General features: G+C 43.6%; 1 protein-coding gene across 2 annotated transcripts in view; it reads right to left on the bottom strand.

The window, feature by feature from the left end:
* ABCC4 (ATP binding cassette subfamily C member 4 (PEL blood group)) overlaps positions 1-15471 on the bottom strand; it is a 151492-nt gene extending 136021 nt beyond the window's left edge. The window contains exons 1-3 of one of the 2 annotated variants that reach the window (XM_085215631.1): positions 15248-15471; positions 4002-4112; positions 406-526 (exon numbers count right to left, since the gene is read on the bottom strand). In XM_085215631.1, coding sequence (XP_085071757.1) covers positions 406-526; positions 4002-4112; positions 15248-15321 — 306 coding nt within the window. In that variant the 5' untranslated portion in view covers positions 15322-15471. The remainder of the gene's footprint in view (positions 1-405; positions 527-4001; positions 4113-15247) is intronic. The other variant, XM_085215630.1, reaches the window with a different exon arrangement.
* Between the last annotated feature and the right edge of the window lie 1314 nt (positions 15472-16785).

The following is a 16785-nucleotide window of genomic DNA, read 5'->3' as shown; positions in this document are numbered from 1 at the left end:
GTTACATGAATATATATTACACTTGCATATTCAAGGATAACTTAATGTGTCCTTTACAACCATTTACATATATCAGGAAAAAAAACCCCGAACAGATACACAGATACACAGAATACACAGAATAAAGCTAAGCCCTATAAAGCAAGTAAGATAGTTTGTAATGTCTCAAAAGTATTGCATTGGAATCATTCTCTATTACAAGTCCATAACTCTGCAGCCACAGCTCAGTTTTTCAGTCTCAAAGGGGCTGCAGCTCTGTCTTATTTTTCTGAGAGAGTATATGAACAGTATGGATTCTCTGAACAACTCAGCATAAAATCATCTAAGTATTACACAACCTCAAAGGTCAAATTCCACATCACTGCTAGCTAAGAAATATGCTGCATCGCATTTTATATCACTTACCTCAATCATTGTGAAAATTCCAAGAACTAAATAGGATTTCCAGTAACAAAGAATAATAGCTTTTGTCAAATGGGGTGTTTTTCCTCTCTTTTTTGCTTTTTGCACCTCTTTATCCCAGTACCTGACAAACAAAAAACAAATATGCTGCAGACAGAAGTAAAACAATAAGGCAATTCTCTGGAATAAAACAGTTTCAGACTTGCAGCAAGATTGCCACGATCACCTTCATGCTCTTCATTCATTAAGAAATTAAGAAGATAACAGGTAATAATGTTTTCTGATCAACATACACTGCTTAGCATTACAAGATTAGTCTCCTATAATCAGACCTTCTCTCATGTCTGTCCCTAACTTGTCTTTGCCCTATGATTTCATGAGAACGAACAGATATGGCACCATCTGCCTTCTTAAAGCATCAGCAGCAGTTCAGTCACTTTGACTCCCCATTTCCCTCTGAAGGAAAGGATTTCACCAGCTGAGTAGCAATGACCTTTGTGTTAACCATGTGTCTACCCACAAGCAAGATACAATCTGTTCAGATTAAAATCAAAGACGATAATACCAAGAACGATGTTGTTCAGTTAAATGCAAACATGAAATTAACTGGAACTTAAGGAGACATTCAAATACACTTGTCAGACAAGAGGCTAAATATTTTTTGCCAGGCCCTCTGACTTAGCTTGTTTGAGGGCTGAAATTAGTCTAACTCATGAAAGCCAATTTTATTATTTTGTAATATGGCACACAAGTTTGAAGTATACAGTATGGATGGGAAAACATAACTTCTTAATTTTTACCTTCTTTTTTTATTAAAAGGATTATAGTTATTGTCTAAATAAATGCTCCAGAATCAGAACTGAAACTAGACAGATTCTTTTTGCTGGCAAAAGAGAAGAAGCTGCTTCCTTCAGTGGCTATTTATGAATTATATTCTTTGCTTTTGAGCCAAGTCCACTAGAGAATAAAAAAGAACTTTTTTTTATTTGGCATGCTGTATTTTCTACCATTTCCTGACTCATGGAAAGTGTGTGCTTTTACTGTAAGAATCATTGGAAAGAATTCATCTTTCTCTAGAGTGCACTCCCTGAACAGCTTCAAGACACATCCTTGGACTTTAGCAAAGATTTCAAGCCAGCTTACCACTGCCTCTCGTTCTTCGCCTTCCTCAGCCATGACAGGGTGATAAAAGAACTGCCCATAACCTTCAGTTTCTGGATTCCTTTCACTTCTTAAGGAGTCTCTTGCCCTAACTAAACTATTAGGAATGTTAATTTGCTCTACATCCTTCAGCATAAAGATGAGGCCACAGTTTATTAATTCAGAGATCACCTTTCACTGGGAGAGAGCTCTATTTAACAAAATTATTATTTGAATACAAAAACCTCTCTCTACTGAAAAGTTCGAGACAATTTTTGAGGGCTGCTTCAAAAGTAATGCCTGCTGGTAGGGCAGCAGAAGCTGAACCTTCCCACTAATACACCATTCCATGTTGTTGCCATACGACAGATAGTAGCAGAGGGGCAGCCTTTCAAAATGTCACAGACAGACATGTGTATGAAGCAAAGGGGTATCACTGAATTACTCCATGCAGAAACAACAGCACCCATGGACATTCATCGACACTTAAGGAAACATTCATCAAACAACTGTGAAGACCAAGAAGTGAGTGGTGTGCTTCAGCAGTGGCAAAAGCAGCTTAAAAGATGAGGTATGTTCCAGATGGCCGTGCACAGCTGTCCCACCAGGAAATGAAGATGTGTGACATTCACACAAACTGGTGGATAACGGCCAGGGAACTGTAAACTGAGCTGAATATTGGCTTCAGTGTGTTAGAAATTCTGGTAGCAATGCTGGAATATTGCAAAGTTTGTTTCAGGTGAGTTCCATGAATGTTCACATAGGAACAGAAAGAAAAGCGCATGCAAGTTTGTCAGGCCCTACTGAATTCATACAAGGCTGAAGGTGACAGTTTCCTGGGTCATATCATTACTGGTGATGAGACACAGCATCACCACTACAAGCCCCAGTCAAAATGGCAGTCCACTGAGTGGACACATATGAATTCCCCACCAAAGAAAAAGGTCAAGTCACAGCCCTCAATGGGTAATGTGATGTGCGCCATGTTTTGGGATAGGAAAGGAGTAATCTTTCTCTGGATTTTCTGGAACCTAGAAAAACCATCATCTCTGACCACTACATCACAGAATGGCCAGGGTTGGAAGGGACCTCAAGGATCATGAATCTCCAGCCCCCCTGCCACATGCAGGGCCACCAACCTCCACATTTAATACTAGACCAGGCTGCCCAGGGCCCCATCCAACCTGACCTTGAACACCGCTAGGGACGGAGCATCCACAACCTCTCCGGGCAGCCTGTTCCAGCTCCTCACCACTCTCTCTGTAAAGAACTTCTCCCTGACATCCAACCTAAATCTTCCTTCCCTCAACTTAAAACCATCTCCCCTTGTCCTGCCGTTATATACCTTTTCAAAGAGTTGATATGGTAGAAAGAAGACAAAGAAGACAACAACTGCAACACAGTAACACCAGGTGTCATTCCAGTCTGAAGACTGTTGAGCACATTGCCATACTGCCTGGACTGACTGTCCCACAGCAACCACTATATAATCTAGATTTGGCACCTTCTGACTTTTATCTGTTCAGGTTGACAAAAGATGGACTGCGTGGGCAATGTCTTCCTAGCAGTTATGCTGTCAGAGCAGCTCTGAAACAGTGGGTCATCTCTGCTGGTACACATTTTTTATGAGTGTAGCATGTAGGCTCTTGTTCATTGCTGGCAAAAATGCATAGATAATGGTGGTGACTACTGAAAAACGGTGTCATGCAGCTGAGGATTTGCTCTACAAAACAGTGTTATTGTGCTTGTATTGTGCTTGTCCTTTGTATTTGTTGTAGTTTCCATGGAAATAAATAGATGGCCTTAATTTCAGAGCAACCTTGGACAAAAGAACCTCCTGAGTTCAAGAAACATTTAGATGTTCTACTGAGGGACATGGTTTAGTAGGAAATATTGGTGATAGGTGCATGGTTGGACTGGATGATCTTGGAGGTCTTTTCCAACCTTGGTAATTTTATACTGGCAGATACATCACTATTACAAGAAAAAAGAGAAACTCTCTTTATATACACACATGTGAAGCATATACAGCTTTCGCTAAATTCATCTTGTTCTTCAAAAACACAACAAACATATTTTTCCTCACTTTTATAAAGAGAAGTTTTAACAGTTTTCATAGTTATTCTACCATAAGACCAAAATACCTGCATTAATTTATTAAGGATTACCACAATAACAGTTGATGAAAAGCCTTCTTTACCAAAGTATTCTGCAAAGTACCAGACAAATTTTAAATGACATAATTGGTAATACTCTAATATACCTTCATTACATATAATGAGAAGAAATGAAAATGTCTCCATAGTAAAATCTGTAAATGCTACTCTTAGCTATCCAGAATTGTTAACAATAGAGCTTGTTAAACTTTAAAACAACCTCTTCAAATTTTAGAACATGAATAAAACCTCACATTCATCAGCAGAAAATCAATGAAATAGAACAATGATTTTATTCCTTACCACTGTAAGTCCTCCCCAAGTTTCTTAGAGGAATCTTCTGGCAGTACTTTGTACATATCATCTTCTTCAAGTTTCCGTTTGTGGCCAATAATAAATAATGGATTCAGCCACCTATTTAAATACCAATGATTAGTAAACAGATCAGAGACCAAAAGAGTAATTAATTTCCCTGTTACTTCTTTCTTTTAGCCTCGTCTTCCCTCCTCTTCTCAAGCATCACCCAACATCCACGTATTTTATAGAACTTTTCTTCACAAACCCTAAAGAAGTAAGTCATCTTCATTTTAGAACATCCTAAAGTTGTTTATGCCCCTCAGAACCCTAGCTCCAGGCAGCCAAGATAGTCAATGCAATTTTCAGACACAAGGCAATTTTTTCAGTGTTTACTTATATTTATGGAAAATTAGCATTCCTTTAAATATTTATGGAAAAGTAGAACTTAAACCAATTATTATAATATTGACAGAACTGTGCATAAAACTATACTATATATTTAAAAAAAATACTTTTGTAATTTGCATGGGCGTTTATTTGTATGGGAGAAAAAGTAAATGTTCAAATTCCACATTTACAAATATTGAATGTCAGTAATTTATAGACAACCACACAAATGTAAAAATGGATAAATAATGTTTTATTACTAGGACACAGGTGGAAGTATAAACACAAAGCACCATGCCACATTAGAAAGGATACTAAGAAACGGGTACTCAAAAATAGGAAAACACTTTCTAATAGCTCAGTTTCCTCAAGTACTCAGATTTTTAAAAGCTCAGTATTTTATGAAAGAGATTGTTACAGTGCTGCTGTCATTTTGTAAGAAAAGGTAACTGATTCTTATGGGTCTGATACACTTCGAGATGGTCTCTGATTCTGAGATTTTTTTTTTTTTCCAATCAAATAGTACTGTAGTAAGACTAGCTTTTATGCACACAGAAACTTCTTCAATCTTGAAAAACAGGTGAAGGAGACTTAAATAGTTCCAGTTGCATCTCACAGAGCAGACAAAAGTACGAGAAAGCACAACAACAACAACATCATTCTTGAAGCAGAGTAAAAGAGAACGATACTTAAGAAACACACACACCTTAGAAGCAATGGAGAGGCTGTAAAAAATGCATTTTGCCACTTCATATCTTTTAATCCTTAATATTTGGTTTTGTGGTGGAGTGTGAACTTCAGCTCTCATGCTTGTTCCCTAGAAGAATTTTCTAGGTTGGCCATCACAAACAGAACAAAGAGGTCAGAAATGGACCCCATTTTGGAATAACAGTTGTTGCTTTTTTTTTTTTTTTTTTTTTAAACTCATGACAAGATACTTGTCAATTGCCTGTGAAAGCTCATATATGCTGTTCAATTTCTTCAGCCTAATTATTCCCTGACTTCAGCTTTTACTAGAACACCTGGTGCACTAAATGAAGAGTATTCTTTTCTTGAAGGCATGCACATGAGAATTCAAGACTGCAATGGTTTACAATGAGGACAGTTATTATTCACAACCACAACAGTGGTTATGAATACTCATCAACAAGTTGTATTTCCTGCTCAGGCATGCTCCAGTTTAACTTTGTATACACTGGCATATGAAAAGTTTGCTGGTTAGTTTCAGAGAGGGTGGCAAGACGAGTTGAATGCTGGAAGAGTGGGCACAGAGTTTCTTCAAGGCAGAACTGTCCCAACAGCCTTTTCACAGGCTCCATGGTAGGACTGTATGTGACAAATGGGATCTATGCTTCTCTTTCACTACTTAGCATGTCAGTGCACAGTATTTGCCCAATTCATTCAAAGATTAACTCTCTATCCTTAAAGCAGCATCTCTGATGCTCAACAGCCTCTTCTGAACTCTTGGAAGATCTGTATCGTATATGAGATGTTAAGTCCTCCGTTACGTTAAACATACAATTAGAAATTAAAAAACATGTCAACTGTTGCTTAGACTGTACAGCCAATACAGCATCAGGACCCAAATAACTGCCACAGCTTCTCTAAAGAATCAAGATTCTCTGGGCTGCATCAAAAGAAGTATGGTCATCAGGGCAAAGGAGGTGATCCTGCCCATCTACTCTGCACTGGTGAGACCTCACCTGAAGCTCTGCGTCCAGATGTGGAGTCCTCAGTACAGAAGAAACATGGACCTTTGGGAGTGCATCCAGAGAAGGGTCATAAAAATGATCCAAGGGATGGAACATCACCACTACGAGAACAGGCTGAGAGGGCTAAGGTTGTTCAGCCTAGAGAATAGAAGGCTCCAGGGAGACCTGAGAGGGGCCTTTCAGTACCTGAAGGGGGGCTATAAGAAAGAAGGAGACAGACTCTTTAGCAGGTTCCTGGAGATATTGATATTCAAGATTAGGCTGGATGAGGCTCAGAGCAACCTGATCTAGCTGTAGGTGTTTCTGTTCAATGCTTTGTGGTTGAACTAGTTAACCTTTAAAGCTCCTTTCCAACTCAAACAATTCTACGGTTCTCAAAGATCCTTTGCTCCTGCCACAAGAAGAGCTTCTGCACAGTTTGACAGAAACATCTCCATCAAATCACATGAAATCTGGGGTTCGACACTGAGCTCTTACTACTGACTATGGGTATAAAGCAAACATGGGGCAAATAATCTCAAGGTCCATCCACCAATTTCTGCCTGCTGGATGGAAGAGGCTCTCTTGGCTCCAGCACAGCCATGGGAAGCATCTGCAGCCTTCAGTCGGCTCCTGTGGTCAGTATCAGGTGTTCTTCCTCTTGCAGAATAGTTGCAGTGCACCCACAAACAGGCCAAAGGTCTCTTTCCTAACAGAGCAGGATAGAGTACAAGTAACCTTCCCTACCTCCTTTACTGTAAGTATCATGGTGAGGTTGTGCTTTCAGGAAAATACAGAAATATCAATCCTTCTCACAGCAGTGGAATCAGTTAAGACATTCCACTGGCTACTCATGTAAAAGTGATGAAAACAAAATTGTTCTAACACTTAAAAGTTAACAAGGAGCGTGAAGAAGGTATTTAACGACATATAACAGAATGCACACCACGGGTGGTGGGGAAATGCATTAAAAAATAACGCAATGCTTCCAATTTTGCTCTACAGAACAATATTTCTATGATCATATTTATACAAGCATGGTGGTACAGCAAGACCACGGAAGAAAGATGCTTCTATTGAGGATAACTGCTCTGTCCTAATGCCAGTTTGACTCAGCACTGCAGCCAACAGTAGCAAAAAGTGCTGCCACCACTGAGATGTATTGAATATATATTTTTACACATTACAACCTCCTTTTAACCACTCCTTCAAAACATAATGTTCACACGTTGCTTTTCAAAGTCCCATTTTTTTTGCTAGCACGAGCTACATATAAACATGGGAATGTTTGGAAGAATCCTGAGTACCCTCTGTACTGCAGTGAACGCTTCTGCTCTATCAAGACAATCAGCTGATCAAAGACATCAGTCTGGAGAGAAGCCCAGAATTAAGCCCTTGTTACTGCCAGAATATTGATGTCACCAGGAACAAAGATTTAAAAAGAAAAATTAAAAAAATCACTTGTAAACCTGGTGCAATCCCAAGAGATATCCAACTGCAAAGCAGTAACTCACTGCTCTGAACCCAAAAACATCCCTCTTCTACAGCAATACCTTGGGCACTGATAAAAATATAAAATGATTCATTTCTGAACTGACAAAGACCATAACATAAACACTCACTTCCTGCATTTTCCTACTCCTGGCCCTCACATTACACGCCCTGTAACATTACAACACAGCCAACTAGCCACAGCTTACTTGATTGTTCAGCAAAGTGCAATTTTTACTTGCTGTAATTAAAGTAATTACCTAGTATTTTGGAGAGATTCCACCAGGTCTGCAGAAAAAATATTAAGAAAGGGTTTTCTTATCAGTATAAGAGAAGCAAGACTTAAGGGAAGGTCTGAAGCTTCCTCATCAAAATAGTGTGTGAGAGAATCGGGGACTCCTATCCAACAGGCAAGGCTGTTATGTAACCAGAATAGTCATGCTACTCTGATACACCACATAAAATTTCCTAAATGAGAAAGTTGTTAAATTAGGTTTGCTAGGGTCCCAGAAGATCTCCCCTTCAGTCAAGGAGGATATATGGTACATAGGCCTAGCTTATCCAGTTCATCAGCCCAGGAAGGGGATTTGCTGTACTATGGATCTGTACGGTGTCCTGCTTGCAAATGCCCTGGGGCTGCTCCATCCCCTCTTCTCACTGGGGCTGCCAGTGGGTACTGGGACTGACACCACGCTGGGTCTCACCAGCTGTACCCCAAAGGGTAAGGGCACCGCTGTTTGCCACCCTCAGCTACTAGATCACAGAATCATAGAACAGCCTGGGTTGAAAGAGGACCACAACGATCATCTAGTTTCAACCCCCCTGCTATGAGCAGGGTCACCAACCACCAGACCAGGCTGCCCAGAGCCACATCCAGCCTGGCCTTGAATGCCTCCAGGGATGGGGCATCCACAACCTCCTTGGGCAACCTGTTCCAGTGCTTCACCCCAGAAGCTACGCAATTGTCTATCACTAAAATCTTAAGATGATGGACAAGTGTAAAGTTTGATCATCACCAGTTTCCCAAAAGATCTTATTTCATCACTAAGTCAAAAGACTAGACTAAATGGACTACTTTTCTGATTAAACAATTCTGTCTAATTACAAATAAAAAAGCAAGACAAGAATAAGTTTAACTATGGCGTAATTTTACAATGCCCAGTAAAAGCCACATCCTGTATGTTTTCATCAGCTAATACCTTAGGGAAGTGGTTTACAAGCTACATTTTCCCCATTCTTCCTAAGCCTACTTGTACGTTACATTACAAGCATCGTTGTTTATACTCAATGTCCAGTTATTTTTCCAAAGTTGCACAGGAGAGTCTTTGTTTACTCAAATTCTTCCACAACACAAGAATCTAGGATTTCACCTTCTGAGCAGCTTGAAAGCACTACTCCAATCACTAAGCTGCAAAGGAACATGCATTTCTTGCTTTTTAGTCACCCACTTTGGAGCTGATTTTCCGTAAAAGAAATTGGGTTTCCTCATGGGACCTTTTGATAGCAAATCCACAGTGCTTATCCTCCACAGCTTACACCAGGTATCTATGTGGGGTTTTTTTGTACTGTTCTTTGACCAACTTCACAGAATCACAGGATGGCTTAGGGTAGGAGGGACCTTCAAGATCATCCAGGCCAATCCCGTGCCTTGGGCAGGGCTGCCACCCACCAGCAGCTCAGGCTGCCCAGGGCCTCATCCAACTTGGCCTTGAGCACCTTCAGGGACCCACAGCTTCTCTGGACAGCCTGTGTCAGTGCCTCACCCTCTGAATAAAGAATTTCATCCCAACATGCAATTTAAATCTCTCCTCTTTTAGTTTAAAGCCATTCCCTTTGTTCTATCACTATTTACCCATGTACAGCCTTGGTACTCCTCCTTAAGCCCCCTTAAAGTACTGGGAGGCTGCAACAAAGTCTCCCTGGAGCCTTTTCCAAGCTGAACAGGCACCTCAACCTTTCTTCTTAAGAGAGGTGCTCCAGCCCTCCGGTCATCTTCGTGGCCTTCCTCTGGATCCTCTCCAACAGCTCTTCATCATTCTTGTGCTGGGGGCCCCAGCCTAGGACACAGCACTCCAGCTGGAGCCATAGAAGGGCAGATGAGAGGGGGAAAATCACCTCCCTCTCCCTGCTGGCCACTCCTCTTTTGATGCAGTCCAAGATACCATTGGCCTTTCGGACTGCAAGCACACACTGCTGGCTCGTGTCCAGCTTTTCACCTGCTAGGACCCCCAAGTCCTTCTCCACAGGGCTGTTCTCAAGGAGTTCTTGTCCCAGTCTGCAGATATACCTGAGATTGCCCCAACATGGCTTCATGACACAACTCTGAGCTCTACACCAGCAGTACATATCCAGCAGTGCTACATCCTGCTTTTAGTCCAGAAGAGCACTGTTGGCACGGGACGTACAGACAAGGTATAAACACCACTTCAACTCACTGTAGTCACCATGTGATTTCTTTTCTAAGCTTTCACTGCTTCACATGCTCACTCATTCCCCTCAGCCAGCTGCCCTCTCTCACTTCCCTTTACCAAGACAGTCACCTACAATGATTAAATATATTAAGTTCTGGTATTTCTTTGGGTGCTTTTCAACCAACGTTTTCAAGACTACTGTAATACACTTCCAAATATTTCAGATGGCAAGAAGTACAGACAGACAGAAGGAAGTGAAAAAAGGGGAAAAAAAGCGTACTGTCATGCATATCGGTCATTCAAACAAATTCCTAATCTCAGATGAGTTAACTGATCAAACAGATGGAGCAGGCACTTTCTTCACTGTTGCAAAATGCATCTAAAAATTGTTATAGCTCGCCTACGTGTCTAACACAAAAAAGCAGCCATAAGCAACAACAAAACAAAAAAAACAAAGAACAACAAAACACACCATGGATCAAATCCTGAAACCAAAGTTATTCAGAAGGTCTACAGTTGAAATTAATGGCGACTCATATCAGTTTCCAAAGAAACCTTCTGTTATCAATTTCTTTATTAACTACTCTTTCCACACCCAGTGGCAAGAGGAAGAATTAAATGATCTGTGAGCTCACGCTACTGTTTTAAGTGGTTGGATAGGGATATAGGAAGAAAATAAACAAACATGTGATCACTCCTTCTGACTCTCCTCTCCCAGAAATCATATTTTATTATTTTTCTCCTCCAATCTTAAGGCCTGTTCTAGAACTACATGAAAAAAAAAAAATCCAAACCAACAACAAACAAAAATACTCAACAGTACAGCATACTCCTAAATTTTGCATGGATTACAGGATGGACACTTCCTCTTAGAAATGACTGAGCATGGCTAGGACATTTCAAAAGCAAACAGCTTCAGTGTTTTGTCAAGCGGTTCCTTTAATTGCGTATCTAAACACAGATAGTTAGTGTAGATAGCAAATGCCAACATTCCTATAGTATCTACGCCCTTATCATAGCTGACATGATTTATACATAAGCTATGATTTTCAAGCAGTATTTTCTTCCATATAGTACAGCTACCTTGCAACAAAAGGAGCAAAACTTTTGGTCAAGAGACTGATTCAAATGTGACTACAGGATACTTAATGTCTCGCAAATGAACAAACAAAGCATTATTATTATAAAAAATGCATGTATGGCTATGGTTACAAAAGACGTATGGTTATAAAAGATGTACGTATGGCTATATCTATGGTTAGATATTAGGAGGAAGTTTTTCACACAGAGGGTGGTGACACACTGGAACAGGCTGCCCAAGGAGGCTGTGGATGCCCCATCCCTGGAGGCATTCAAGGCCAGGCTGGATGTGGCTCTGGGCAGCCTGGTCTGGTGGTTGGCGACCCTGCACATAGCAGGCAGGGGGTTTGAAACTAAGTGATCATTGTGGTCCTTTTCAACCCAGGCCATTCTATGATTCTATGGCCCTAAGGCTACCTTCAGCTGGGAGAAAGAAAGAGAAGCAAGCCTGATTTGGCTACTGAAAATGCATTTCCTGTTTATCTATATTGAAAACGCTTACATATTTGCTTCAAGTTTCCCATAGTATCTGAACAGTCCTGCTAAAAAAGCCACCTTGTACCAACTAATCAATAAATGAACTAAAAAGTAGCTATCTGAGATAGCTATCTCAGATCCTTGCAAAGTGAAAAACTCAAAAATCCTAATTTGGGACATTCCAAGTGGGAATTTACCAGGTATTACACAAAGTATCAGGCCAAATCTGAAAACCTGATGCTGTTTGCTATTTTCATTTGCTACCTGAAGTAAACTTAAAAACCTCAAGGCAAACCTTTCCAATGGCCACCATAAGGAACACGCATCAGTTGTAACGGTGGTGTTTTTGGACCTTTCTAGAAAGGCAATGAATTCCTTGTCTGACTTCTTCCCATGCAAGGAAGGACGTGCTGTGTCACAGGACCAAAGTGCAGGTGGCATCCAGGCTGACTCAAGGCCCAGCTGAAGCAGTTGGTGGCCCTTCTAACTCTAAGCTCTGGGGCAATGGAGGAAGAATTTAAGTGTGCATTTCACTGATACAAGAGAGGTTTACGGCACAACTGTATTTGGTCAGATGCAAGCAGCTACACACTCTACAGCCTCCACCGAAATACCTGTTGCCTTCATGTCTCTGCTTACTGCATTCTGCTTGTGCTTAAATCCAAGGGCAAAGATGTTTTTTATTGTTCTCCCACTACACTCCATTCAGAGCAGTCAAGAAGTCTCAGTCATTCTGTCATTTTCCCTAGAGCACACTCTTAGTAAGCCAACAGCAATGCTGCAGACACCAAAACATAATTACAGAAGCTATTTACTGCTTAGAATCGTAACTGCTTAGATACCTTGGAGCAAGTTTTCAGTTCTGTCACTGCGAGGCTGGAACAGAATTATTGTTATTAATATATTTTAATATTATTATTGAAAATAAATTATAAATACACGTTATCTAACAGCACTTTCTTTCACTTCTTTGAACAAAAACACTGGATTCCCTTTTCAGGGTGTTCCAGCTTGCTCTCTTTCTCATGTTCTTAATGGCTCAAAATTTACCCCACTGTAAAAATTTTGTCATAACATGTTTTATAACTTACCACAGGAGTGGATTCAGTACCTGACCCGAAGAGTGTTTAAAAATCCAAATGCTGTACAGTTAGAACATCTTTGATTATTCAAGAGAGCAAATGCTATATGTTAACAACAGCATACCAACTGCTACTTAACGAGCATGCAATCCTCAAGACAGAACAACAGTTATAAATATCCTTACTGTACAGTTATTAATTTAATAGTACTGAACCCTCCCCAGCAGAAAAAAAAAAAAAAAAGATGTGAAATGGGCCAGTCTCAATTTCACAAACCATGAAGTCTAAAGCATTTTAAACTCAAAACACTTTCCAGACGAAAGAGATGTTTGAACATCAAAAACACTGAATGAAACTGCCTTTCAGGTCCCTCCAAGAAAGCAAATCCTCCTATCAATCCTTCAAAGCCCTCATTCCCACCAGCAAGCTGAGCCATAAACAAAACAAATCTCACAAATGAAGTACATCAGAAATACATCTGAGCGCTGCTAACTGTGTAACTATCAGACAGAGAAGAAGTTTGGTTAGCACGGAAACTTGCAACTCTGAAGGTCAGCAGATAAAGCAGTAATTGCAACATGCGAAACAACAGTTTGGGCTTTGATAACTCTATAGTAACATAGATAATTCAGTGAGAGCTATGGAAAACAGGAGTATTTTGCAACCACTTTCATCTTCATAATCTTGCCATAAATAGTTCATTCATATAACATTCAGACTAGCATTACAGAAGGGATGCACTATAAAATAACAACATTCACACACAATCTAGATGCTCCTCTTTCCCATGAGTGTACTGCTGGAGAGTTTAATGTTCATCAAGCTCATACTTGTCAAAGTCACAACTCCAAGAACAAGAAGACAAGCTTTGAACAATGAGAGAAGAATGTCTTCAGCCTACACACTCATTACCCTAGTTTTATAATTCAGTGAAAACATGATTTCTTTTCTTTCCCTGTGAGTTTGATCTTGTTTCCGCAAGGCAGAATAATTTTAGCTTTTCTTCTGCACTACTGGCAACAAAAGAGGAGGGCGGTTTCTTGCAATGGCAAAACTGCATTTTAGGAGCAAAAAATACAGGGAACAAAAAAAAAAAGGAAAAAAAAAAGAGGACACAGCTACCTGCTGTGCCCTACCTTCTATCCTCACTGACAACACCTGGCATTTAGAGAGCAGAGCAGGAACACTCCTGCAACCACATGACAGCAGCTCCCAGGACTGTCTCCTCCAGCACCACTTTTCCAGTTCTCCAGCAGGAAGCATCGCAGAGCATCCTGCATGAAGCAGCAGCGGTTAAAACGAAGCAGTGCCTCAGCAGTGCTCACAGGGCAGGCTGTTAGATACTGTACGCATCTGTAGGACAGAAGAATATTTCTTAAAGTGACCCTTAGAGTTAATTTATAGCTAAAGGGTTTAAATACTTCTTGATTTTATGTAAAACCACACAAACTTGTAGGAAAGTGGAACCTCGGGTGTTTTTTTTTGTTGTTTTGTTTTTTTGTTGTTTTTTATGATCACATGCAGCACATGCAAGAGAAGAGGCTTTAAAAGGCTAAAGCCATTGCTGTGAAGTAGTCTGGAGGCCTGACAAGCAGCATACGGGGCAATTTCTCCCATTTGTTCAGTTTTTTTTCCCCAAGCACCTTTGTGTCCAGGCTTCCTAGCACTGCTGTGTTCAACATGGGCATTCCTGGTGTTACGACCTTACACATCTACCCCCATATTCTCACTAATTAGTCAGGACTTGTAAAACCCCCCTGCCTTCCAAAACCGATTCCTGCACCTGCTCAGCATGGCTTTCAGGATCCCAGAGCGTTACTTGTGTTGCAGAACCGAGTGCTATGCTCTCACCCTCCTCTCCTACACTGAGCTCTGGGCTCAGAAAGCTGCCTGCTCTCTTCCAAACGGATCTGCCCTGGCAGACGAGTTGGTGCTCTTCCATTTCACCTTGCGTGGCCTTTCCTAACGCCCTTCAAAGCAATAAAACTGTCGGGAAGTAACTCCTCGCTGTTCTATTACACGTGCTACGTCGAGGTCCCCGTCAACACGAGCACCGCCTTTGCCGCAGGGGCCATCCGACCCCGACCAGCTCCTAGCGAGCCGGCGGCACCCCATCTTCGCTCCGCCACACCCGAGGCCTTCAGCCAGCAGCCCCCTTCACTAGCGAACTCCGCACACCGCGCAGCTGCAAACACAGCCCGGTGGAACGAAAGCCCCGCGCCATGAAAGAGAGCGGCGCGAGATGCCGGCCCGCGGCCCGTTACGCGACGGGCGCGGCGGCGCGGAGCCGGGGGACGAGGAGCGGCCGGAGCGCGCTGCCCCCCGGCCCCGCGGCGCCCCACGTGCGGCAGCGGATCCGTGGGGCCGCGCCCGCCGCGTGCGGGCGGCGGTGCTCACGGGAGGCCCCGGGGCTGCGGCCGCCAGGCGACTCACCCCGGGCGGCACCACCGCCCGCCGCCGCGTTCACCTCGGATGACCTCGCTCCTCCTCGGCCGCTCCCGCCGGAGCCACCTGCGCGCGGGGTCTGCCCGGGCCACCCTACCGCCCCGAGCCTCGCGGCGGATCTATCCCTCCCCGCGCCGCGTGGCCGGGACTCAGCATCGCTCCGGGTCGGCCGCGTGCCCGGCGCTCACCAGAAGAAGAGCCGGGAGCAGAGGTTGGCATCCCGCAGCGGGTTGGGTTTCTCCTCGCGGGGTACCGCTTCCATACCGCCCGCCGCTCTGCGCCGCCTCGCGCCGCTCCAGCCCGCCGGCGGCAGCGCACGACTCCTGGCGACTTCCCACTGCGGCAGCTGCCGCCGCTGTGCCGCCGGTCGGTGCTGTTTCCGGGACAGCCGGCACTCCCGCCCCGGCCCTCCTCCAGCCCGCCCCGCAGGACGCCTCCTGCCGGCCCGGCTCCCCGCGCGCAGGCCGCGGCCGGGTGCTACCGGCGGCAGCGAGGGGAGGGAGCGGGCTGAGAAGGAACGCCGCGCTCTGCCAGGCGGCTCTTGGTCCCGCTGCGTGTGCTCGGCTCCTCTCCCTTCTGCCCGCCGTGGGAGACCCCTGTATGCACCACAAGGCTCGAAGAAAGGCTTGAAGCCGGCCGTACTTTGTATTGTATCGCCGCGTTTGCCAGGCTGCAGCCGGGTGATGTTGCCCTCGCTGACGCCGCTCGTGCTGCGTCTCCCCTGGGACAATTTCAGGCCATTCCCTCATCCTATCACTGTTACCTGGGAGAAGAGGCTGACCCCACCTCACCAAAACCTCCCTTCAGATCACTGTAGAGAGCAATAAGGTCTCCCCTGAGTCTCCTCTTCTCCAGACTGAAAAATCCCAGTTCCCTCAGTTGCTCTTCATAAGATTTGTTCTCGAGTCCCCTCACAGCTTCATTGCCCTTCTCTGGACATGCTCCAGGACCTCAGTCTCTTTTTGTGAGGGGCCCAAAACTGAACACAGCACTCAAGGTGTGGTGATGCATGGGGTTGTTTTGACCAAAGCATAGAACTTAGCTCTTGGTCTTGTTGAAGCTCATACAGTTGACTTCAGCCCATCCATCCAGCCTGTCCAGGTCCCTCTGAATGAGCTCACTGGGCTAAACCCCACCAGAAGCACTCATTTTCACCTCAGTTCAGGACTGCAGTCTCAGGGGCTTGAGATGAGCCAGACTGGTCTAAGGCAACAGCTCACCAATGCTGTCTGTAGTTTGACAGTGATTAGGAGAGTAGAGTGGTTCTAAACAGTTCTGTAGTTTTCCACAACGTGGTGCATCACAGAAGTCCTTGTAGTAACTAAAAAATTCAGCACCTTAATTGTTACTGTGATCACTGTACTCTTTTCCAGTACTGTTGCCAATGGCCTGCCACAGGGGCTGTGACTGGAAGAAGTAAATTGACAGAGGCCTAAGAAGATGGGAACACAGTACGTGTATCTGAAGATAACAAAATAATATTTTTCTCTCCATTACAAAAATAATTATTTGAATGGATCTCCAGCGTGCTGTAGTTTCTCTGCAGTCTCACAGGCTGGCCGAGGTGGGCAGGGCCCTCTGTGTCCCTGTGTCCCAGCCCCTGCTCCAGCAGCACCACTTAGAGTGGGGTGCCCAGGCCCAAGGCCAGGCGGCTTCTGGAGAGTTGCAGGGAGGAGACCCCACGGCCTCTGGGCAGCCTGTGCCAGTGCTCCAGCACCTGCACAGC

The sequence above is a fragment of the Meleagris gallopavo genome, chromosome 1 (genome assembly GCF_905368555.1).
Source record: "Meleagris gallopavo chromosome 1, MGAL_WU_HG_1.1, whole genome shotgun sequence".
Taxonomy (NCBI): Eukaryota; Metazoa; Chordata; class Aves; order Galliformes; family Phasianidae; genus Meleagris; species Meleagris gallopavo.
The sequence above is the reverse complement of the archived record's forward strand: the minus strand, read 5'-3'. Positions and strand labels throughout refer to the sequence as shown.